General features: G+C 37.6%; 1 protein-coding gene across 1 annotated transcript in view; it reads right to left on the reverse strand.

The window, feature by feature from the left end:
* atp9b (ATPase phospholipid transporting 9B) overlaps positions 1 to 25,551 on the reverse strand; it is a 346,071-nt gene that overhangs the window by 88,469 nt on the left and 232,051 nt on the right. Inside the window, exons 12-13 of the mRNA XM_043688616.1 lie at positions 11,389 to 11,549; positions 8,746 to 8,888 (exon numbers count right to left, since the gene is read on the reverse strand). Coding sequence (XP_043544551.1) covers positions 8,746 to 8,888; positions 11,389 to 11,549 — 304 coding nt within the window. The remainder of the gene's footprint in view (positions 1 to 8,745; positions 8,889 to 11,388; positions 11,550 to 25,551) is intronic.

Consider the following 25,551-nt stretch of genomic DNA (forward strand, 5'->3'; position numbering starts at 1 on the left):
GATTCATAATGTAGGAGTAAATGAATAATTCTCAAAATGTTTTTAGTGGGATACCACCAGGATCAGTGCTCGGTCTACAGCTGTTCACAAAAGGGTTTTGTGATTTACACATGAAAGAAGTGAAACTATCACTGTATTCTAACAGATGAAAGGCTTAACAGACAATCAATTCTTCAAAGTATAATTTCAGTTACATCACACTGCAAATTTTTGCTATAAATTCTGTGTTACGATCGAGCCCTCCACAATCACCTGATGAAGGAGCGTCGCTCCGAAAGCTAGTGTGCTTCCAATTAAACCTGTTGGTGTGTAATTTTTAACTTTGTACACCCCAGTCCAACACCGGCATCTCCGAATCATATATAAATCATTTGAGTGGTAGGTGGGGAACCAATTGTTACACTTTCAAACTTAGTGACACCAAACTTGGTTGAAATGTAAGTTGTGAGTATGATGCAAAGAGACTTCAAAAGGACTTGAACAGGTTAAACAATGGGTTCGAATATGGAACATGGGATATGACTTAATTAAGTTTTAAATTATTTGATTTGTAGAAAAAAAAAGAAAGGCTTTTTGTTAAACGAAGAGGGATGAGGATGTGCGGGTGATCAAAGGAACCTGCTTGCCCCTGTCATGAGTCACTAAAAGCTTGCATGCAGGTGCAAAAAGTAGTTTTTCCAAGGCAAGTTATACCTTGACCTTCATCGCAAAGGGATGAGTACAGAAGTTGACTTGCTGAAATTGTGCAGAATTCGTAACAGTCGTACAGCACAGAAAATGTACTGAACCATGATGAAACCCAACTTGATATATCATGTTGAATTTTGGTTTCCTTATCGAAGGATGGGCAGAACGTAGGCTTAGTGGTTAGTACTGTTGCCTCACAGGGCCAGGGACCCAGTTTCGATTCCACCCTTGGGTGACTCTCCAGATGGAGTTTGTATGTTCTCCCATTATTTGCACGGGTTTCCAGCTGGTGCTCCAGCTTCCTTCCACAGTCTAAAAATGTGCAGGTTAGGTGGATTGACCATGCTAAATTGCCCTGCAATGTTCAGGGCTGTGCAGCTTAGGTGAATTAACCATGGTATGGAGATCGCGTCGGGGGATTGCTGGAATGCTACTCGGAGGTTTAGTGAGACTCAATAGGCTGAATGACATCTTTCTACACAATAAGGATTCTACAATTCTATATATTTGCCATAAAGGGACTACAATGCAAGTTCACCAGACTATTCTCTAGGATGGTAGCATTGCCTTACAGGGAGAAATTGAGGAAACGGTGTATACATCCTCTAGAACTTTGATAAGTGAGAGGTGATCTTATTGAAACTGACAAAATTCTTTGAGTGTGATAGGGTGAATATAGTTGAGATGTTTATCCTGGCCATTTAGTCAAAAATGTGAAGAATTAAACTAAGGATAAGGAGTAGGCCATATGAGACTTAGCTGCGGAGGAATTTCTTCACTTGGGAAATGCTGAAACTTTGAAATTGTGGTGTGGAAACTCATCACAATGCTCATGATAGAGTTTGATAGATTTTTGATGACTCAAAATGTCACAGCATATAGAGGTGATGTATGAAAATGCAAATGAGGTAGTTGACCAGCCACGACCAAACTAAATGGCAGAGCAGGTTCAATGGGCTGAACGGTCTACTCCTGTTTCTATGTTCCTAACAAGTGATGTCAACTCAAGCTTAGGTATTGCCAATATACTACATAAGATTTCTCTGGCAAATAAAATTTGTAACATCATAGGGCACACTTCTATGTAAGAAAGAAAGCTGGACTTCAGATTCAGTCACAAATATATACGGATTGATTTTGTTTCCCTGTAAGACACCCTCCACAGATAATATTTTCTATTCCAACAAATGGATAACATGAAGGCAAGTACACTTTACAGTGAAAAAGAGCTTTAGGAATAATTACATGCATTAATCGCCTACTCTTCCCTAAAAACATTTACTGGCACATACATAACATTACATAGTCATAGGTAGTTACTAGATTTCTTCCGCTTGGAAAACCTCCAAGCAATCACAAGGCCTTTCAACAAGATTCCCAATTGCATCAAGAGCAAACTGAGTTATTATATGGAGTCTCCTGCTCCCTTCTATGATGAGTGCACTTAAGATGGAATTCTGTTGCATTCCCAAAGCTATTATTACAGGAAATTCCATTCTCCCTTAAATACAAGGCTTTTAGCGTGCATATGGCACATAGCAGTGACCACTCCATCAGAAAGCCAATATGATGAGTGATAAGATGTTAAAACTGCACCTGAAAATAACCATATCTCCTGATTTCAGCAATCATAAAAGAACTAAAGCAATTTACAAAATAACCTCCAAACTTATTTTTGTTGCACATTATTCATGGAATCATGCCACTAATGAAGAAATGAACTTGTATTTATACACCATCTTTCATGCTCTCAGAACCCTATAAATGTTTCACAGTCAATTATGTTATAGCTGATGCAGCAGCTATTTGCATACAGGTTAGTAGCCAATGTAAAATAGAAAATGCTGAAAACACTCAGCAGGTTAAGGAACCTCTGTGGAGTATCTTCCTTAACAAATTATCCTGTTCAAGAGAAAAATATAGGACATCAGGATATTAAACAAGTTGGGTGAGAAAATAAGCAATTAGGAGATCACAAAGAGGCTGCAAAGGGATAAAGTCAGCTCAAACAAGTGGGAAAGAACGTGGCAGATAAAATACAATGCCAGGAAGCATGAAGTTAGCTATTTTTGTAGGGAAAATGACAATAGAATACCTCTTTAGTACTGGGAAATGTTTCTATTCTGAGGCAGTTTAAAAGCATAATGTACAATTAGGAAGGTAAATGGTATGTTAGCATTTGTTCCAAAAAACGTTACAGCAAAGAGATCTCAGCACAATTAAACAGGGCATGAGCAAGGGCAAACTTGGTGTACTGCGCAGAGTTTTGGTGTCTTAACAGGTTGGCCATACAGAAAATGGTTCTGCTGGTTGTGAAGTCAATAACATGAGGTTAATTTGTCAGAATATGGGGTCAGTCATCTGGAACTGAGATGAGGAAAACTTTGTTCACTCAAAAGTTGTGAATGTTCAGAATTCTCCATAACAGAGTGCTGTGGATCCCCAGTCTTTAAGAATATTCAAAACAAAGGAGATAGCGTGCCTAAGGGAGTTAAGGAATATTAGGAGAGCTTTGGAAGGTATAGTTAGAAGATTAGACATGAGCATGGTGAATGACAAAGCAACATCATAGAACCAAATTACTTATTCCTGCTCTATGTCGGAGAGCCAATCTCCAATTCCTCAACACTGCTGAGCCTTAGCTTGCGAAATTGCTACTACATTAAATTTAACTGGTGCCTCTGGCAATATCACATTCCTTCAAAACTGCACAAAAGCCTGAGTAATGTGAAATCCTTGGATTGACAAGACGACAAGATGTAGGAGTAGAAGTAGATCATGCAGCTCTAAACCCTGTGCCATTCAATGATATTATGGCTAATCTGATAATTGTTAACTTTACTTTCCTGCATTTTATCCACACTTGTCAACTCCTTTACTGATTAAAAATATGTATGTCAGTCTTAAAGGTACTTAATGATATAGTCTCTGCAATAAAGAATTCCACAGGTTTTCTACCTTCTGAGAAATTCCTCATGTATTAAATGTGCAATCCCTTACTCTGAGATTACACCCTCTGGTCTCAGAATCTCCCACTAGGGGAAATGGCCTTTCTGAATCATCCCTGCCAAATTCCCAAAGAATCTTTTATGTCTTAATAAAGTTGCTTCTCATTCTTCTAAATTCCAACAAGTAGAGGTCTAACATGCACAACCTCTCCGAAAACAGTTCCTCCATACCTGGTATCAGCCTAATGAAATTTCACTGCACTGCCTCCAATGTCATATAAATTTTGTTGGATAAGGAGCTCAAAACTGTTCACAGAATCCCAGCTATGTTCTGACTAATGCCTTGCATAGCTTTAGCAGAACCTCCCTACTTTAATACTTCATCCTCTTTGACGTAAAGGCCAACATTCCTTCCCTATTACCCACTGAACTTTTATGTTAGCTTTTTTGGGATTCATGGTTGAGGACTATCAAATGATTCTGGTCCATAGCTTTCTGTAGTCTTTCTCTATTTAAATAATATTCAGCTCTGCTATTCTACCTGAAGTGCATGACATCATATTTTCCCACATTATATTCCATCTGCCAAGCTTTTACCCAATACCAACATGCCCATTTCCCTCTGGACACACTGTACATCATCCTCACCCACTTGGTCTCCCACTTATTTTCGTGTCATTCACAAACTTCACTACAGCACATTCACGCTCTTTGTCCAAGTTAGTTAAAAATATTGAAAACAAAATTCAAACCACTCAACCTTGTGACTGAATGTCTGCATTTACTGAATATTCTTAGGACTAGAAACAATAGATTAAGAATTCTAATTTACCAACATTTATTGTACTAAGTCATTTCACTAAATTTGCTTCACTATACAGTCCAAAACCTCTAATAGGAAATTTTGCTTTGTATGAGGGGTTATGTAATGCATTCTATCACTTTTTGGCTACATTAATAGATAAATAAATAAATAATTCACTATCTGGTAAGAGTTTCATATGTGTTTATCCTAAGATTGCAATTGCCATCATCTACTGAGTAATTCAAGTACAAATCAGTGCAATTCAGTGGTGGGGGTGGAGGAAAGCTGTTACAAGTTCAAAACTAAGGGGTTTTGCAATATCAATTTCATGAATTATATTACACTATGATGTATACAGCATTACAGTTTTGAGACCAAAAATTAATTACAGTATAAAAATGTGTATCCTGGGCGCAGTGCATCTGTATGATGATGTGAAGTGCATTACAACTGTACGGATCAAGCTGGATGGACCAGATGGTCTTTAACCTGCTATATTTCCTATGTTCATATACACTAGTTTCATTCAGCAACTTGAAAGCATATTAATCATTTGGCTGAAAACAACTTAAATACAGCATTGAACATTAAGTAAATGAATCATTTAACTGATCACTATACCAATATGCAGTTTAGCCTTTTCATTAGAATTCCCTTGATGTTAGTTATTTATTAAGAGAAAATGCGTAAATGATGTACATGAACCACATTTCTGTGCTGACACCTGTAAAAAGAATGCCAATTTTTAATGTGCCAAGTATAATTACCGTTCACAATACCTATTTATCAAAAAAGTTGTTCCAGCTGTTTGCACCACTAATGACTTCATAATACAATAGTGATAAATTCCATTGACATTGGGATTAATTTATTGCATCATTAGGGTTCATCCACAGTTACCATTTAGAAGTTATGAGCTCGCCACTACATTGTTCTTAAACAATAGCATTATCAAAAGCAAGCAGTGGGAAGATTAAAGCTCTATTTGCAGATTAAGTACAAATTATCTGTCCTCCTGTTTCAGCACCATTTATTCATTTATCACATAACGTCTAGTATTTCAGGTCAGTGTCAATATGCTCTGCATCCTCACAGTTAACAGATGTCTTCTCTTGTCAAATGAATTACTTTATGTTTCACGCACTGGTGGTCGCAGATGTGTCACTATAGCAACGTCATTAATTTCAGATCTTACCGGAAACATGCTCTCCAATCAAACCTAATTATACCGCATTGCTTTCTTGTCCTACAATAAGGAAACTATAATGTAATTATTGGGACACTTCATTTTCTATTCTGTCGTGGTAAATGAGCAAGCCAAAGTGATGGACGCTTCTTGTCAGAATGCTTACTGATGAAGCACAAACCCAATTTGCAGTCATACAAAGGACTACCTTGCAATTAAGATACACTGTAACATTCCTTCAACCCAACAACTTAAATTCTACATAGCTACCAAATGTGACTACGTTTTCTGTAACCCAAGAACAACAGAATGCAAAACAACCTTTAACAGGTGCTCACTCTGACCAACGCACATTTTGGTCAATGAACAAAGTGGAAATTGCACCATCACATGGAATTCAGCCCAAAGCTTTTGGATTCTCTCACCCTTTTTCAAATAATCTTGACCAGCTCGTACAAGTTACGATAACAATCAAGTGGTCAAAATGAACCAAAGCTCTTGCAATTTAATACTGGACTTTAAAAAACCCATAAAAGTACCAAATCCGCAATAACTTTTGACCTATGTGGGACTAGTTGCAGTTCAAATAAACAAAATTTCTTCAAAGAAGCTAATGTGCAATTATTTTTTGGATTTACTGTATTAGGAATGGTTAACAAATCACAAATACAAAACCGACTTGTATTTAAGTCAAGCCATAATTGCAAGAGATGTCATAATACAGAAAAGCACCTAAAGCTCTACACAGAAAAGTGTGTTGAAAAAATATATGCTGAACCAGAGGAAAGGGGAGATTTAGCAAGGGCAATATAAGGTATGGTCAGAGAGATGATTCTTATGGAGCATCCGAAAGGGAGAGAGAGATAGGTGGGTTGCAATCAGGTAATACCAGAAAATGTGGCCTAGGTGGTTGAAGGTATAGCTACCAATTTTGAGATTGCACAAGAGGTCGATACAAAGTAAGAGAAGTTGTAAGGTTTGATAGGATTATAAAGATCGTACAGCCGACCAAGAGATTTTTAAGATTTCATTGCCTCATGGCTGGAGTTTTGAAGTAGAGCTATTGAATGATCAGAAACTGGCTGAAATAGTCAAGTTTTGATGAATGACCAAGTGGTATTTGATGCACAACAGGATATAAACACCAGTGATATCAATAAGGTGACATTTATGAAAGGTGACAAAAACAGCATTGAAACAATCCAAACTTGAAGGAGAAAAGTTTGGGAAGAAGGCTTTAGCATAAGAGCTGAAGTACTGGCACATGTCAAAAGTACAATGTTTTTATGATGCAAATGATATTACACCAAAACACAAGTTTAGGGCTGAATTAGATGTCAGGTTTCAAAGACAGATGTTCAGCTCCAGACAGTACCTGGGAAGAGGAAGGAATTAGTATTTGTTTTAAAGCTAATACCTTTGTTCCATTTAGCTCAGAGGTTGCAATGCAGTGTACGCATGAGAGCCACAATGTCTCTATACGTGGATAATAGTGGTATGCAGATGAAAGTGGTGAATGGTGCAAAGAGAAGCTACTGCTGCAGGTACTTAGACTGTGATTTAAATGTATAAAAGTGAAACCAGATTGAAGGTTTGCACCGGTGTATAGAAGAGATGGATTCTAAGAAGGTGGCACAGCTGGCCATGGTAAAAGCTGCAGGTCTAAAAAGAGGGACAATGTTTTATAGCCAGAGTAGATTTTTCAAACTGGGATGAGAGATATTCGGATGCTATAGCAAAGGCCAGGAATGCTATTAGAGATATCTGTAAAAGGAATTGCAAGTGGTGTCACAAAGAACATTTACTGAGACTGTGGTGAATTACCCTTTTCTGATGGCTTTGTAGTTTTTGACATTGTTAGCAGTACAGGGACTGACAATAAACACCAACATTAACACCAGCTCCCAAATAATTCCTAAATAATCTGCATGACATTGGGGAAATGAAAATTTTCAACAACTTTGAAAAAGAAAATTAGGCTGGAAATGGAAATTTAAAATAACAGTGAAAAAAACAGGTTGAAGAATAGTTGAAGATAAAGGACTTGAAAAGGAAGGCAAACCATATTTGGAGAGGAATCCATTTACAATATACATTATTATGGGTGACAACAGGAGAAGCTATTGGTTGGTATTAGGGTTTATTTTTGCACTATAGAATGAGGGATAGAATCAGGAAATGTGAGTGAAAGAAAAGAAATACAGGTTAGGAACACACAAGTCTCACTGGTAATTTAGTGAGATGATGATGAAAGTTATAGCCAGGAAACAGGCAGTGAGACTCTCCTGGCTTGATGAACATTTGGCAATTATCCAACGTAATATTATGAATGGCAAGTTCCTTTTTTTGTGCGTGAAAGATATTTTGGAGGCAAATGGGAGAATGGGCAGCGATTGTTGATCCACAGAGGAGTCCAGGCATGCAAAGGAAAGAAAGACAGTAGAACATTGTGGAGGTTAGCCCTCACTTGATATGTAGGAAAATAAAGCCAAAGGGAAAAGAGGATTTGATCATGGAGCTCGATAAAAAAGCACTGACAAGAGTCTGCGTGTGTTTTGAAGAATGGCAAAGGAGGCAGTTGACTTTTACACAGCTGTTAAATAAAAAGGTTCACAGAACTATAATCATAATACTCTACACAACAATTCAAAAAGCAGTAGATTGTATTTGCAGTAGATGATGCTGGTCAGAACAAAGGAAAATATGCACACTGCGGAAATATTTTAAGCACTTCAGAAAAGACTTGATCCACTGGCTGTTTAAATGTGATTTAAATAGTCACAAGACAGCTAAAAACAAAGACCATGACTGCCTAACATTTCTAATTGCATTCACGGTTTACATTAATAAAATTAGTTCAAATTTTGATAAATCTCCCTCAAAAGGAGTGAGAAAGCCATTTAAAAATTCTTTTAATCAAAATTTCTAAGAACTAATGCTGCACTTTTTGTGCATTTCTGAATTTGTCCACAATATTAAATGACCAGCTATGTCACCACATTGAATTACATTCAGTATCGTTCAACATATCAGACATTTGAAAGATGTGCAGTTATTTAGTCTATCGCAAGTTAGAAGCTACAGAACATCAGAATCATGTCACAAGCTCTGAAGTTTACCTGTCTTATCTGTTAACAAATAAACTAAACGTCCCAGTTCTTCTGGTATTGTGCTCGTCCGGACCAATGTGCCAGGAATATTATCATCTCTCATGATCATCCAACCATAGGCTGCTTTCCCCATGTCTAGGTTTACCCGTAAACTGTACAAACAGGAAAAAGAAAAGTTAAAACTTCAAACCTATTTCAGCTCTGCCTTAAACCCCAAGTCCAACATTGCCAATAATGCCAAGGTTTCCCTGCATTTTCATTTTTAAACTATCAACACATTTTTATAAAGCTGATAAAAAGTAAATTATAATAAGGTGAAGTCAATCATTTAATACAAATTTACTCACGACTAAGGTACTAGAAATGGGAGTGAGACAACATTAGGAGCAAACGACAAATAATTAAAACTGATTTTGAGATTATATATCTCAGTAATCTCTTCCCTTGCTTCCCACAAAGTTGGGGAAACACATGATCAGGTCCTCGGGATTTATCTAGCTTCATGCATTTTACGACCACCTACTCTGAAATATGAACTCTTTTCATGACATTACTATTTATTTCCCCAAGTTCCATCCATGTCCTTCTCCACATTGACGTGAAATATTCATTACTTCACCCATCTCCTGTGGTTCCACACGCAGCCACATTGATCATTAAGGGGCCCTATTCTCCCCCAGTTACTCTTTTGCCCTTAACGCACTTATAGAATGTTGTGGTTCTGTTCACCGAGCTGGAAGTTTTTGTTGCAAATGTTTCGTCCCCTGGCTAGGCGACATCATCAGTGCTTGGGAGCCTCCTGCGAAGCGCTTCTTTGATGTTTCCTCCGGTGTTTATAGTGGTCTGTCCCTGCCGCTTCGGGTTGTCAGTTTCAGCTGTCCGCTGTAATGGTTGGTATATTGGGTCCAGGTCGATGTGTTTGTATTTGTCCTGTGTTTTTGTGCTGAATATACGTCGGTGATGTTCCACACTGTCGGTAGATGCCAGTGGGGTCCTTTGTTTTGGTGAGTTGTTGTCTGAGCGTGGCTGTTGGTTTGTGTGCCGTTATGAGTCCTAGGGGTCGCAGTAGTCTGGCTGTCAGTTCTGGATGTTGTGATTGTATATGCCTGGACCTGGACCCAACACATCGACCTGGACCCAATATACCAACCACTACAGCGGACAGCTGAAACTGACAACCGGAAGCGGCAGGGACAGACCACTATAAACACCGGAGGAAACATCAAAGAAGCGCTTCGCAGGAGGCTCCCAAGCACTGATGATGTCGCCTAGCCAGGGGACGAAACATTTGCAACAAAAACTTCCAGCTCGGCGAACAGAACCACAACAACGAGCACCCGAGCTACAAATCTTTGCACAAACTTTGAACTTATAGAATCTCCTTGGATTCTCCTTAACTCTATTTGCCAAAGCTATCTCAGGTTCCATTTTTTGCCTTCTTGATTTCCCTTTTAAATGCACTCCCTCTGCCCTGATACTCCTCACAGTCCAACGGGACTTTGAGCAGATGGAGTTAAATTTAAATCAATGCAAAGTGCTGCATTTTGGTAAGGCAAACTGGGGCAGGCCTTATACAGTTAACGTTAGGGCCTGGGGGAGTGTTGCCAAACAAAGAAACCTGGGGGGCAGGTTCATAGTTGCTTGAAAATGGAGTCACAGGTAGACAGGGTTGTGGTGGTGGTGTTGGGCACACTTGCCTTCATTGGTCAGTTGAAATGTCATGTTGTGGCTGTACAGGATATTGGTGAAGCCACTTTTAGAATATTGCGGACAATTCTGGTTGCCTTTCTGCTAAACTTGAGAGGACGCAAAAATGATTTACAAGGATGTTGCTGGGACTGAAGGCTTTGAGTTATAGGGAGAGGTTGGATGTGTTGGGGCTTTTTTCCTCTGGACCGGAGTGACCTTATCTATGTTTACAAAATCACGAGGGATATGGATAGGGTGAATATCAAGGTATTTTTCCAATGGTAGGGGAGTCTGGAACTAGAGGCACATGTTTAAGGTGAGAGGACAAAGATTTAGAAAGGACCCGAGGGACAACACTTCATGCAGAGGGTGGTGTATGTATGGAGCGAGCTGACAGAGGAAGTGATAGAGGCATATACAATCACAACATTTAAAAGGCATCTGGATGGGTACATGAATAGGAACGGTTTAGAAGGATATGGGCCAAATGCTGCCAAAAGGGACGAGATCAGATTGGAATATCTAGTTGGCATGGACAAGTTGGACCGTAGGGTCTGCTTCTGTGCTGTATGACACTATGACTCTAAGATATTAAAATTGTTTGAAAGTATAAAAAGGACGACTAAAATAAGCAACATTTGATGTACATGCCACTGAGAACAGGATTCTACATAATACAATTACATGGTCTTTCTCAGTGCATTTTTACTAACTATTATTCCAATAACTACTTTATACTAATCATTTGTGCTCTAAAATTAAAACTTAAGCAATAAATGAATGACAGTGTCAGGGCATGTGGACAGTTTGTTCACAGCAGTATGATCCTTCTGGGAGCATCACATTTTTGCTTCTGCTACTACAGTTTCATGATAAAGATCAGCTTCCTTCACAACTAGAATTAGGTATGAATTTCAACATTCACCTTAAGTAGGTTGGACAGAATTTTAAAACAAATCTTACCTGATCGGAATGATGTAGGAAAATAATAGAATGAAGCGGAATAGGTAACGATACCAAGGACCCACAAATCCTTGTAAAGCTACCATAACTACTGAAAGCACAACTAGAGCCAAAAACAAAGCCTTCGTCAGTCGATTTAGCTCCAGGTCCAGCAAGCCAACCTACAAGAAATCAAAATATTTGCAGGTGAATTTAGTTATAATCCAAGTTGTATTTAAAGCCAAAGAGGCTCTGTATCTTTAAAATATTCTAGATATTTTTATCCTACCTTTTGCATACACTATAACTATACCACATCACCTTTTTTAAAAAAATTTGGTAGTAGGGAATTGCTACACATTCTTCACATCAGATTTGCACTTAGCAGACCAACAAAAACCGAAGTGCACAAAAATTGGAGTAAGGCCATAAAATCACAAATCTATTGTTTGAACTTCTGATTTTTATAAAGTAACTTTCACAGAAGTTTTACATAGGAAAACATTCCAAGAACATAATCAGAATGAAATCACTAATAACTGAGCTAAAGGAGTTACTGAAAACTTGACTAATTTTAAATAGCGTTTTGAAAGGATGAGAGGTGGAGAGGAATGGAGGGATTTTCAGAGTTTAGAGCTGTATAGTTGAAGGCATGGCCATCCATGATGGTGTGAGTGGAGGGATGGGTTCTTAAAAGGTCAGAATTGTGTGAACAGTTTCTGCAGGGCTGTAGAGTTGGAGCAGGATACATTAACAAGATGGAATGAGACCATCCATGCATCCAAATAAGAGTTTGAGAATGGGCACTAGTGGATTGGGAACTGGCAGGTATGCCAGAACACAGGACTACTAAAACTTGATGCAAGCAAGGAAACAGACAAAAAGAGTTTTAAATTAGTTCAGGTTTATGGAGGGTGGAAACTAGGCAGCTTGTCAGGAGGGCCCTAGACTAGTCTAGGCAGGAAGCAACCAAGCATTGGAGTAGATTTCAACAGATGGGCTTAGGTAACAGAGCCAGAAGAAATCATTATGACAGAGTCAGAGATCTGCAGCACAGAGAAGGCTTTTTTTGCCCATCAAATCCACACCAAACAAACAACAAGCACCTAAGGATTGCATTGCCTGTGGCAATAAAGTACAATCTTGTTTTAATTTCAAAATACTTTGTTCGTAGAAATTATCTTTATATATAGGAACAAATGTAGTTTGGTTCTGTGCTGTAGCATTTCAAGGAAACAAAGAAACATTGGAGTTTGACTCTATCCAAACAAACCAAAGGCATCTCTTACTTGAACCAGACCATTTTTATATGCATTTGAGACACCATGAGGGTCTAATAATTGAACAGACACCCATTTAACTTCAGCAGGAAGATCTCAGACAGCGGCCTTTGCCCATTTCAATAAAAGGTAATACTTCTGGTTGTAGGTCAGCTCTGCAACATCTTGCAGTTTGACATCTACCATTGCATGAGGGAGTTCACTGAACCACTTTTTTCATTGAGGTAACTATAGCTTATTCTCTCTTTCTTAGAAAGTAGCAGGCTGAGCAAGCATATGGTTTCATTAGGATTGCTCACTCCCTCCATGGTGAAGGATGCTACAGTACTGAGTTGAATGGAATTAAATTTATTGTCAAGTGTACCGAGGCACAGTGAAAACCTTTGTCTTGTGAGCAATACAGGCAGATCAGAGTTAAGTAGCATAGATAAGTAAATAGTAGGTAAACAGCAGCAAAAACAAAAAATACAGGTACAGGTAAATGTTAAAAAAGTTTGAGTCCATACTGCAAGTCAGTTCTTGTTCTTTCCACAACCAAAAGAAATTCCATTCCCTCAAATATCACCTATTAGGCAACAACACCCAGTGAATCGTGTTACCTAATATTTGGCATCCTGGCTGCAGTCATATTGTTTTTGTTTTGTATCAGTGCTGTGACGTATGCTTTGAGCAACTGGAGCGTACCAAAACATTGTTGCCATATGACAGGGTATGTGCCATTCGTGTGAGTGACAATCTATGCACATGTGGGCAGCATGCATATAATGAAACCTCACTGCCACGCTTCCATTCATCAGACCATGGTAGAGGAGCCCTGAAGCACCCAGAGTGGGTGCCAGACTTGTCATGGACTTCTGAATACTGCACAACCTCAACATCACATTGGGACAATCCTCACCCTGAACTTCACAGTGGGCAGTTCAAAGATAAAGCAGGAAGAGCAGGAAGGATAAGGCCTTTTTGGCCAAGTTGCCTGTCAAGAGTTCATCTGAGTGTGAGACAAGTGACTGGGATACAAATAATTCATCACTTACCAACTTCCACTCTTTCCTCTGTGATTTGTGATATAAAGTTTGCTTGGTCACAATGCAAAAGTAAAGGTATCAGAAAATAAACATATTCTACACTAAACTTATAAATCAAGTCATGCCATACTGCAAAACAAGTGAATTCATCACCCGTGTACATTCCCTTAATGTCAGTCTTCCCTGTGTCTCTGTCTACCCTGATGTACCAGCTGAAAATTAAATAATCCTCCAGTGTGATATGGATATAAGGAACAACTGCAAAACATTTAATGTTTCTAATAGTTCACTATATATTCATTAATTGCTATGGAAGTTGAAAATACTACATACAGATTAAAAAATATACATCTCTCCAAGTTTCCATGTTAAACCATTTCCTAGATGCTAATGTCCAAAAACTGACTAATACGTTCATGTAAGTTTTCAAATAAATGGTCATTCCATTGTCGTTTACTTTTTGCAATGGAGAATTGTGTGATGGCTAAAGAAACAATAGATACAAAGAAATTAGAAAACTCACTTTACAAAGTATTCAAGTCACAGACCCTTTTCTGCACAGAAGGTAGGTATTCTTCCCCACAAATCAACTATTTCTTTGTGGTAATGCATATCACACTTCAATAATTCTCTGCAATCCCCCTTTTCATTCACACAGTGACAATATTAAACTGATGACCCTTGCTAACATATTCCTGAAAAGAAGGCATTTGTTCTAACAAAATCTTTCAATATTTAAACTTTCAAAAACATTAAGTATCAATTTAGCAATCACTGTGGTGGATGAAATAATTCCAGTCTCTCTTTCTAACTATTCCCAACCCTGATAACATTCTATTCAATTTACTACACATGATGATCTGTTCAAAGTTCCAGATACTTGAAAGCATGGCCTCCCTAATGTTTTGTATAAATCTATTATTTCATTTTCATTGCAATCTGCCCCAATTTATAAAACAAAATGCAACTCATTTTTAAAAATAGCTTTATCTACCTGTCTGGTAAGTAATTAATAATGGACATGAAGCTGGGAGCATGGGAGAAAAGGAAGAGAAAAAACCAGTGGCTTCAAAATGAGGTGAGGGAGGATCCTAAGGGTACGTGAGGTGAAGAGAACAAACTAATTGAATGAGGTCAGAAGAATAGCAGAATACTCAAATACTAATGTCAACAGAAGACAAAAGGAGTTCCTTGGAAATGTTAACTATGCAGAAGGGTTGGAGTGTGAGGCCACCACTGGAAGAATGAACAGAAGAGGATTAAGAAATTGACAGGGAAGGAAGCAGCTAGACAACATTAAAGGCTGATGAAACCAGAACTTTCAACAAGATCATCCACTGATGCTCGAATCAGAAAGTTTAGAAGACCATAGTTGCCCACACTACTTGACATGACACTCAGGCGATGACTGTTCTTCCTGCACTGACACACTCTGGGATTATACGTTTGAATTGAGGGTAATCTATCCTTTTAAATCCTTGAAAATCTTTCTATTGAATTTATATCCCAACTACAGCCATTTTCTCCCCAAACATAGTACCATAACATTTATTCATTCACATCACCTTAGAAAGGCCCTGGAGGGAATGCAGTATAGACTTGCCAGAATGATACTTGTGATCCAAAGTTTAAACTACAAGAGAGGTTTACACAAAGTAGGTTTCCAAATCCTAGAATTCTGTAGGCTGAGGAGTGACTTGATCAAAGCTTGGAAACTATTCAAGGGAATCAACAGGGAAGAGCGACGCTTTTTTTGTTAGCTGGGAAGTTTAGGACATTATTTAAAAATTAGAACTGGATCCTAAAAGAGAGTGAATCATGCATGCACATATATACAAAAGGTAGCGCACGTTTGATGTTTTCTTCCACAAATATTGATACTGGGTGAATTGACAATTTTAAATCCTAGGTTGATAGACTTCTGCAAATTTAAAAAAAGTGTAAAGAATAGGGGACCAAGGTGTCTGTATGGAGTTCAGTTCAGAATCAGTCTTGTTGTTAGAACAGGCTCGAGGGAATAAATAGCATAATTGTTGTATTTGACATCTGTTTGCTGATTCCGCTCACCCAATTGCTTTCCTGGAATCAACAGTCTTAAATAATATTTCTATGTTGGTGGCTGCAGTTATGTATATACATATTTATGTTTGCATTTAATTTCACTAATTAAATCTGAATCAAAGTTAAGTTTTAAGAAGTAATTCTAGTTGCTTTTACTTAGAAGTGGATAATTACCCACAGTAGGGAGAGAGAATAATGTGTGGTCAGCTTCAGTAATTCTTCCTTTCAACTGTCTCGCATGTCAGAAATAGCTTATTTTTCAAAACACTCAGTCATAATTCCAACAATGTTGCCTTTTTGTACAATTTAAGCAATTTGTTTTTGTTTAATTGATTTAAAGTTCTGTTGATCATTTTTAAAAGACGTTTCAGAACTATTTGCCCTGTTCATTTTTTTAATGCATTGTAGTTAATAAAACCAGAGAGGAAAAAAAAAAGTCTCTTATTTTTTCTAGCCGTTCTAGTCAGACCTTATACCATTATTAAAGGGAAATAAACACCAAAACAGAAATGTTTCCCTTAATTATAGAAATAATCAGAAAATTACACCTAACCATTTGTGAAGAAGTTAAACATTCCAAAGGCTTGCCTTTCTCTTCTCCTGAGAACTAGGATTCTATAGGCGACAGCAAACTGATTTATCAGCGGCACTGAAAGTAACACAACTGAGGCAAATATCTTATGATTTCCACAGCTTCTACTAATACGTGGGTTATGCTTGAATTATCGAGAAAAATGGGTTCTGGGATTAAAAAGAAAAAATTAAGCCAAAGAAGCAGAGCACGTTTCAAAGACCAGATCTCTTTGGGTTCACAATGGCAGTCTAAGTTTCAGGCCTCACTGCGGATCAGATGAAGTCATTATTCATTCAGTCAAGGAAAAAAAGACTCAATTACCTCAACCTAAAGATGCTATCAATGAATGCAAAGTGCATATTTTGTTCTATTCATCTAAATCCCATTAAAAGTGAAAGGAATGATTTAATCTGGCCGTCTAAAGTTGGTCTTTTTTTGTAATAAAATAAAGAATCACTGTCTCACAATATGCATAACTACTGACTGAGACTGCTCCCCCCTGCATCCTAAACAGCGGAAAAAACTGTGAAACTTTATACAGAAAATACAGCAAAGAATACTACTGTTCCCTTGGAAAAAGTCACGGCTCCAATGAACTGCCACCTCATAAATATGGTAAGTTCTTGCTTTATTACAACAAAGAAAAACAATTCTTGGTCAATAAGTGTTGCATAACATTTTCCCTTTCCCACACAGTGTAACCATCACTTTCAATCTGCACACTACAAAAACATCTGATTTGTAATTGGTTCATCAAAAGCAAGAAAGAAATGAACACAAAAAGTAAATGGAGGCTTCCATGACAAGCCATACTCATGTCAGCACTTAATTAATAGGCAACAATGATAATCTGACAAAAATACAGTAAAACACCATATTAAATAAAATAAAAACAAAACTGCTTGTAAACAAAATGTACTTTATACACAATAATCCATGTTAATGTAGCACTAATTACATTTGTATAACACTGGCTACCATTTCTTGAAACCCTGGCTGTAATCAGATACACGACAGTGCATGGGAAAATGCAAAGTTAAAAGGACACTAGCTTTATTGCACTACATTACTTTTTGCTTAGAATTTGAGTTTGACATTTTACATTTGGGCAGCTTAGTTAATGAAACACTGAGTGCAATATTTATTGCTGAGAGACTGAACACTTTTGTTTTATTCTGTGTCTCAACATTAAATTTTGATGCCAGAAGTAAATTTAATTTGACAATCTTATCTAAAAGAAGCATCATAATTAATTCTGAGCCATAAATCTTTCAAACTTGAACAATAAAATTTTGTGCAACCATAGTACTTTAGATTTTGGAGTATCTGTGCTTATTTTCCCCAAAATGTAAATCATGTTAACAGTTTACATAGAAACCAAGATATATTCTGTATGCATATGTACTATTTCAACTAATACAGCCTGGAGCTATCAACAAAGCATATTTTACTACCCAGTGACACAACAAAAAAGCTGATGTCATCTTCATGAAAAAAAAAAGAGAAAATGCTTTAAAACACAGTATGCAGATGGAGTGGGAGGAAAGAAATGAGAGATTAAGTTAGATACATAAATTACACCTTTGGAACTGGGTTTAACTGAAGCAAACCAAAGACAGATAGGATGAAAAATCGATTCCCCACCAATTGTACATTGTTACAAACCAATGACACAAAATCACTTCTTGATATGGGTCGTTAAAAAAGGGTCTATTTCAATAGTACCATTCTTTACCTTGAGTGCTAAATTTGCAATTCTTACTTTTGAAATGGAATCAGGTAGAATGCCAGATTCATAACCAGCCAATACCTATGTTCCATTGACAACAATTAGATGGGGTCGAAAAGAAACTTTGCATCCAATGCTACCAACCTTTCCAATGGTCAAGCAGGTTAATATTTGCTCCTTTAAATTTAGCTATACAGTGGGTATTGTGGACAATTCTTTTTCTATATCTCCTTTAAGTGAAATAATGAGGAAATAACTTCTACATCCAGTCATGTACCAACTTGAAGAACTAAGAGGGAGGCTTCATAAAGTGAATTTTACATATGCTAAATAGAGAATAATCAGATCCCCAACTAAAATCAATTACCCCACATAATCCCTTAAGTAATGGTCTTCCACAATACGTCGTCTCTTTAATCAACTACTACAGACTGAACCAGGACTACCAGCTTTTTTGAAGTCTGTACATGTCTTCAAATCAATGATACCAGACTAAAAATAATAACATTATAAACTGGTCAAAGATAGGTACTAAACAAAATGCAGAAACTTAACTGGTGCATCTATTTTGTATTTCTGCCCCATTTTAAACCATGGCGATTACATAAAAGAAACATGGCAAAAAAACATGCAGTAGATGCAGACTCTAATTCCTGCACCTGTTAAACAAAGACAAAATACCTTAAAGTTAAAGTTTTGATATTCCTCGAGGGTTGTGCTTCACAGTACTTAAGACCATAAGATGCTCGAGCGAAAGTAGACGATTCAGCCCATTGCGTCTGCATCACCATTCAATGAGATGGCTGCGCTGACAATCCTCAACTCCACTTTCCTGCCTTTCCCCATGACCCTGGATTGCTTTACTGATTAAAAATTTATCTCAGGATGTACTTAATAACACAGCCCTGATGGCCCTCTCCCTAAAGATTGGAACAGATTCACTACCAGCTTAAAGAAAAAATTCCTTCATGTGCCTGACATGTATGGCCGCTTATTCTGAGATCACACCCTCTGGTCCCAGACTCTCCTGCAAGGGAACCAACCTTCCAGTATCTACTGGATCAAGTCCTCGAAGAATCTTGTATATTTCAATAAGGTCACCTCTCATTCTTCTAAATTTCATTGAGTACAAGCCTAACTTAATCCCTCCTCATAAGATAGTCTCCTCCACACTTGATGATAAACATTCTCTGGACTATCCTGGACAAGGAGCCTGAAACTGTTCACAGTATTCCAACTGTGGTCCGACAAGTTACTTGTACAGTTTTAGCAAAACCATCCTACTCTGATACCCCATTCCCTCTGAAATCAGGGCCAACATTTCATTTGCCTTCTCTATAACCTCAACTTGGATGCTAGCTTTTCATGATTCACAGATTCTCTGCTAAATAGCTTTCTGCAGCCTTTCTCCTTGTAAATAACATTCAGCTTCCTGACAAAGTGCATAACCTTACATTATATTCTATTTGCCATGCTTTTGCCCACTCACTTAACTTTTCTATATCTATCTGCAAGCTTTTTGCGCCATCCTCATCATTTGCCTTCCCATCTCTTTTTGTGTTAGCTGCAAACTTGGCTATATTTCACTCACTTTCCTCAAAATAATCAACGTATATTGTAAATAAGTGTGGCCTCAGCACTGTTCCGTATGGCACTCCATTATTACTGGTTGCCATTCTGAAAATACCCACCTTATCCCAATACACTATTTTTGATTCGTTAGCTAATCCACTATCCATGCTAATATGCTGCCTCCAACATCAGAGTTTTTTTTTATGTAGTCAAATACATGTTGCCTTATCAAAAGCTTTCTGAAAATTCAAATATATTCCATGCATTGATTCCCCTTTATCAAAGAAATCTAGTAAATTTGTCAGGTATGATTTCCTCTTCATGAAACCATGTAGACTCTGCTTGATGATTGATCAACTTTATGGAACTTCTTAAAAAAAGTACACATTCACTTTGACGAGTAAGATATTTTTTAAAAAAATCAATATTGCTCTGCTTTCAAAACAAAATAAAAATAGTACACTTCAGTTTGTAATGCAGTGTCCATTGCCAGTTATATTTACTGCAGAGGAGAAAGTGAGGACTGCAGATGTTGAAGAGTCAGTCGAAAAGTGTGGCACTGGAAAAGCACAGCAGGTCAGGCAGCATCCAAGGAGCAGGAAAGTCGATGTTTCAGGCATAAGCTTTTCAGCAGGAACGCCGAAGAGAAATGCCCGAAACGTTGACTCTCCTGCTCCACGGATGCTGTCTGATGTGCTGTGCTTTCCAGCACCAAACTTTTCGACTCGAAATTTACTGCAGTTTCAGACCAATATTGTGTAATTGCATTGAAAATTGGTAATTCTGAACTGAACAATTTAATATTTGTTACTAACCTTATAAAACATATAAGGCATTATAAAGAAATTGAAGATTGATCTCAAAAATTACATTTTATTATATTACAAGTATTATGTTCACACTGCGCAATTCCTTTCAAGTCTTCAAAGAAATTTTGAACATTTCTTTCAATAATCTTTGCCATATTGCAAAATAACAACTTTGTTTTGTTAGTCCTTTACGCCAAATAATTTAAGACATTCCCTTAAAAACAATAATGTATGATGCAATTATTGACATATAAACTAGGTTATTATCAACTCTGTTTTGTTATTTTGGTGTACATTACCCTTGTTCTTATGAACCATTTGATGATTGATTTCATACTTAATGGCTTGTAAGAAACCTTAACATTTGGACTTATGGGAAAAGTTGCACAGATTGACAGATAAAGTAAAAAGGTCTGTATTAATTTCCAAATAAAGAAATGCATGGAGTGGTATTTCACTATGATTATACTCCAAAGTACCAATTACTACACATCAGAAACTATAGCGGGTGACACTCTACAATAAAGGAAATAATTTCCAGTTGGAGAGACAGAAACTGCTAATATGCAGGGTTTGAGTCTACAAGAATCTCTGCAAAAGGAAGTAGCTAATAAGGTTTAATGATGCATGTCAGGAAGCCACAATATGTAGGGAAACACAGCTGGCTTCATTTTGTAAACTCTTCTGTATACACATCTTTCCAGTTCTCGATTGTCAGCTGTGTAAGTGCCACTGGGGACAATTTAAATCATAAATCAGGATCGTCCCTGGTATCTTGAAATTAGGGCCAAAGTATATTAATACTGTATATACACACCATATTCGAGCTGCCATCCTTGAAGAAGTTTACCTGGCAATCATAATATGGCAACTCACTGGCTTGGGGGAAAAATAAAAAATTACATTCCTTAATCTGCTGACTGATGGTGTTCAAAACCCCACTTTCCAGACAAAACCAAGTACAGAAATGCATGTTGCTTTGGTTCCAGAGATTTTAAATTCTAATTTATTTTCTAAACTTTAAAAAAGTGCACGCAAACAAGCTGATAAATTACACATTTCAGTAATGAACGCAATATCAAAGTATTGTGGTGAACACAACATGCAGGTGACAGTAATTAGCTGCAGATGACAGAAGTACTCTGAATTCATACCAGATGGTGGTTAAGGGTCAGTGGAAAGTAGCAACCCCACCACAAGGAAACTGTTGTAATGTACAATAACTATCAAACTTCCAAGCACTCAAAAACAAATTAGTTATTCTACCACAGGAAGAAAACAACATGGCTATAACATTAAACTGCAGTAAACTGGCACAACTGCAATCACTCCACTCAAATCAGTTAAAATAATTTAATGAACACAAGACTGAAATGTAAAATTTCTGAGGTAAATTACTGATGTAAATGTAACAGATGATTAAATAACAAGATTACTGTATATTAATTCAAATTATGGCACTGCAGTATTTTCTTTTTAAAAAATCATGATATTTTAAGTGCATGACTTTGTGCGGGTCTACAAACCCATGCCATACAAGCACCATAATTTTATTAATCTTTTAAAGGTGAGCAGCAATTGTTTGTTTCATAAGTGAAGAAACACATTCTGACCACTGCCAACTTTAATGGTGAGAACATTTAAAAAAAGGCATGATGTAAAATACTGTCAACTAAAAACATGATCAAAAATGTTAAAATTTCAAAAAATAGATATTCACCAGTCTGTGCACCAGCTGCAAACCAGCAAGTTTTCGTCATGAGAAGCAATTTGGTACTAATCTCCAAAGCCATTTGTGCATATTAAGTTTAATGTATAATGGTCATCAAGACTGAATACAAGGTACATTTTTCTATAAATGAGTTCAGCCTTACATAGAAGATGCAATCAAGGAAAGCACTACCAAGAAAGTTGTTTTGGCATTATGGCAAGTATTAGCTGGAAACTTGCAATCTCATTTGTAGGCTCTATTGTTGGCTCATCGGTCAAACGTATTACCGAGTGATTTGCTAAAATATGCAGATTAGGTAGCTATCATGTCAGATTATTAAACTGCAGAGATGTACAATGACTCTGGTAGCCTTGAACTGGCGAGGGAAATCAAAATTAGACGAGAAAAATTTATGAGTGCTGTTACACTATTTCTACAGTACAAATTCTATCAACACTCACTCCAAGACTTGCATATCAAGATTATGGAATCATACAAGTATGAATAACAACTTGAGAGTAGGCAACAATTAAATGCAAGAGGCAATTTGTTCAAACAGGTGGGGGAGCACTGTCTTCATTCTCTAAATCCATATACAAGAAAAGCATTGAAGGATTACATAGTAAATTGAAATGTTTTGTGCTACGGAACACCCCCTTGGCTCAGGCTATAAGTCGGCTTTTTAGTGAAATCAACGGAATCACTTAGACTGGACTAGGATAATTAAATAAGGACGTACTTACAAAGAAGAGTCTGCAACATGGCAGAATTCAGTGACTTTTATTTGAATTAATATTCATCAACATTGCTGCACTGAATTCCAAAATGATGTGGTCACGATGTTTACTCAAGTACTGCAAATTGAATCATCTATGCCGAGACTAAAAGTACAGCTAGGTCTTGAAAGCTTAACTACTAATTTTAAGCAGAGCTAGAGGCTCAGCTGCAGACACTGCAACATATCAGGGAGGTGTACATGTTACCTGGCCACTTTATTCCAGAAGGCTGTCACACCCCTTGGGACTCATTTGGTGTCAGGAGAGTGAATTGAGTGAGTCAGATAAGGCCTTTATCTTTACAGCTGTTCAATAGGTTTGAGGTTCTTGCAGTCTCTACGGATCACAGTAGGGTTAAAGGATTGATGAGTGAACTGGCAATGGCACCGTGGTACAAAAAGCTATTCAAGTGGTGAGATCTAATAGGAAAGTAGTGGTGATATCAAACAGTTGAAACACGTGGTGCTGGAAAAACACAGCAGGCCAGGCAGCATCCGAGGAGCAGGAGAATCAACGTTTCGGGCATAAGCCCTTCTTCAGGACTCCAGCATCTGCAGTCCTCACTTTCTCCTAGTGATATCAAACAGTACAATCAGGGAGATTCTCTGCACCCAAAAATAAGATTCCGGGCAGTTGAGCTGCTTGCTTCATCCCATAGGCTAGGATATCTTCCTTGTGGGATAGAGATAGAGGAAAATCCCATTGTTGCAGTCTACACAGATACAAGCAAAATAGATAGAACTGGGAAATAGACCCTGCTTGAGCATCTGGGAACCTCAAAGGCTATAATCTCTGCATTATTAAGCGAGCCAGGAGTGAATTGGCATAGAGTAAATAAGATTAAAGAGTTAAATGCATGACTCAGAAATTAATATGGAGAAACAGATTTCAATTCCTGGGGCACTAGTACCTAAATTGAGGCTAGTATTCAGGTGAGTCATATAAGTATGACATTAGAGAAGGTTTTAAACTGAGTAGTGGGGGTGAGCAACCATGTGAGGAAGACTGCAACAAATTAAAGAGGAGGACAAGGCAAGAGAGCAAGCTAAAGGAAATGTAGTCAAAGTGCAGCAGGAATGAATAGAGTGTACAAACTTAACAGCACATGGGAAAATAATGCTAAAGTTTGCAAAATAACAAAAGGACAGAGCTAAAGGCATTCTATCAAAATTCATGCAGCATCTACAACCAGGTAGATCAACTGATGATACAAAAGACCATGGCAACATGGCAGTGGGTGAGTAAAGCGAGGAAATGGATGGTCAGAGTATCTAAAAGTTATGAAGGCAAAACAAAAGGAAGAAGAATTGTGTTGTTAATAAAGAATAAAATCAGTACCTTTGTGAGAAAGGGGATCTTAAATGGAGGAGATCAAGATGTACAATCAGTTTAGGTGGAGCTAAGAAATAGCAGTAGGCATCAGTGTAGTGATAATGTCACTGGAATAGTAATGCAGTGACCCAGGACTTCTTTGGAGTCATGGGTTTGAATTCCGCTATGGCAGATAATGAAATCTGATTTTGATTTCATAAATTGGATTAAAAGTAGAATTGCAACCATATATCTTTTGTTATGCGTTGTAAAAATTCATCTGGTTCACTAATGTCCTGTAGGGAAGGATATCTGTCATCCTATGATGTGACCCTAGACAAACAGCAATGTATTTGACTACTGCCCTCTGAAATGGTCCAAGTTCAACAGACAATTAGGGGTAATCAATACTGGACCAGACAGTGATGTCAATATCCCATGAATGAATAAAAGACATAGGCATTGTTTATATTCAGAACAGTACTGGTGAAAAAAGGCATAATATACATCAGCAGAGGTTCATGTAATCTACAAACCCAATTATCACTAATGTTGTGCAGGACAAATTATTTGAATATATATAAAATGGTTTTCTATAACATTATATTCAGGAACCCAGTAGTGAAAATGCTATTTTAGATGGGTCTAAATGTTAAATGGGACAGTCTTCAAACAAACTAGGCATCCATGATGGTCCATGAACCATCAGCAGCAGAATCATATTCTAATATGACATGAAACCTTTTGTCCCGAAATATCCTCCACTCAACCATTATCATCAAATCCTGAGTCAATGGAGAGCACGGAGAGTGCAGAGAGCATGCCAAAAGCAGCACCAGGTATATCTAAAAATGAGGTGTCAACGTGGTAAACCTACCAAACAGTACTACTTGTTTGGTAGCTTTATCAAAAGATAAAACTAATGCATTCACAGCAATCTTCAGCCAGAACTGCCAAGATGATCCATCTCAGCCTCCTCCAGTGATCCCCAGCATAACAAATGCCAATCATCAGCAATTCATTCACTCCAATCCACACAAAATCAAGAAACATTGGAAGGCACTGGATACTGCAAAGGCTATGGGCCCTGACAATAATGCCGCAATATTATGAAGACATACTGAATTTGCCAAGCCAACATCCCTGGCCAAGCTGTTCTAGTACAGTTACAACATTGGCATCTACCCAACAATGTGGACAATTGTCCTGTACATAAAAAAAGGACAAATTTAACCTGGCCAATTACCACATCACTTTCCTCTCAATCATCAGTTAAATGACACAAGGTGTCACCAATCGTTCGAAGCAGCATCTGCTCACTGGCACTCAGTTTGAA

Source organism: Chiloscyllium plagiosum, chromosome 4 (genome assembly GCF_004010195.1).
Source record: "Chiloscyllium plagiosum isolate BGI_BamShark_2017 chromosome 4, ASM401019v2, whole genome shotgun sequence".
Lineage (NCBI taxonomy): Eukaryota > Metazoa > Chordata > Chondrichthyes > Orectolobiformes > Hemiscylliidae > Chiloscyllium > Chiloscyllium plagiosum.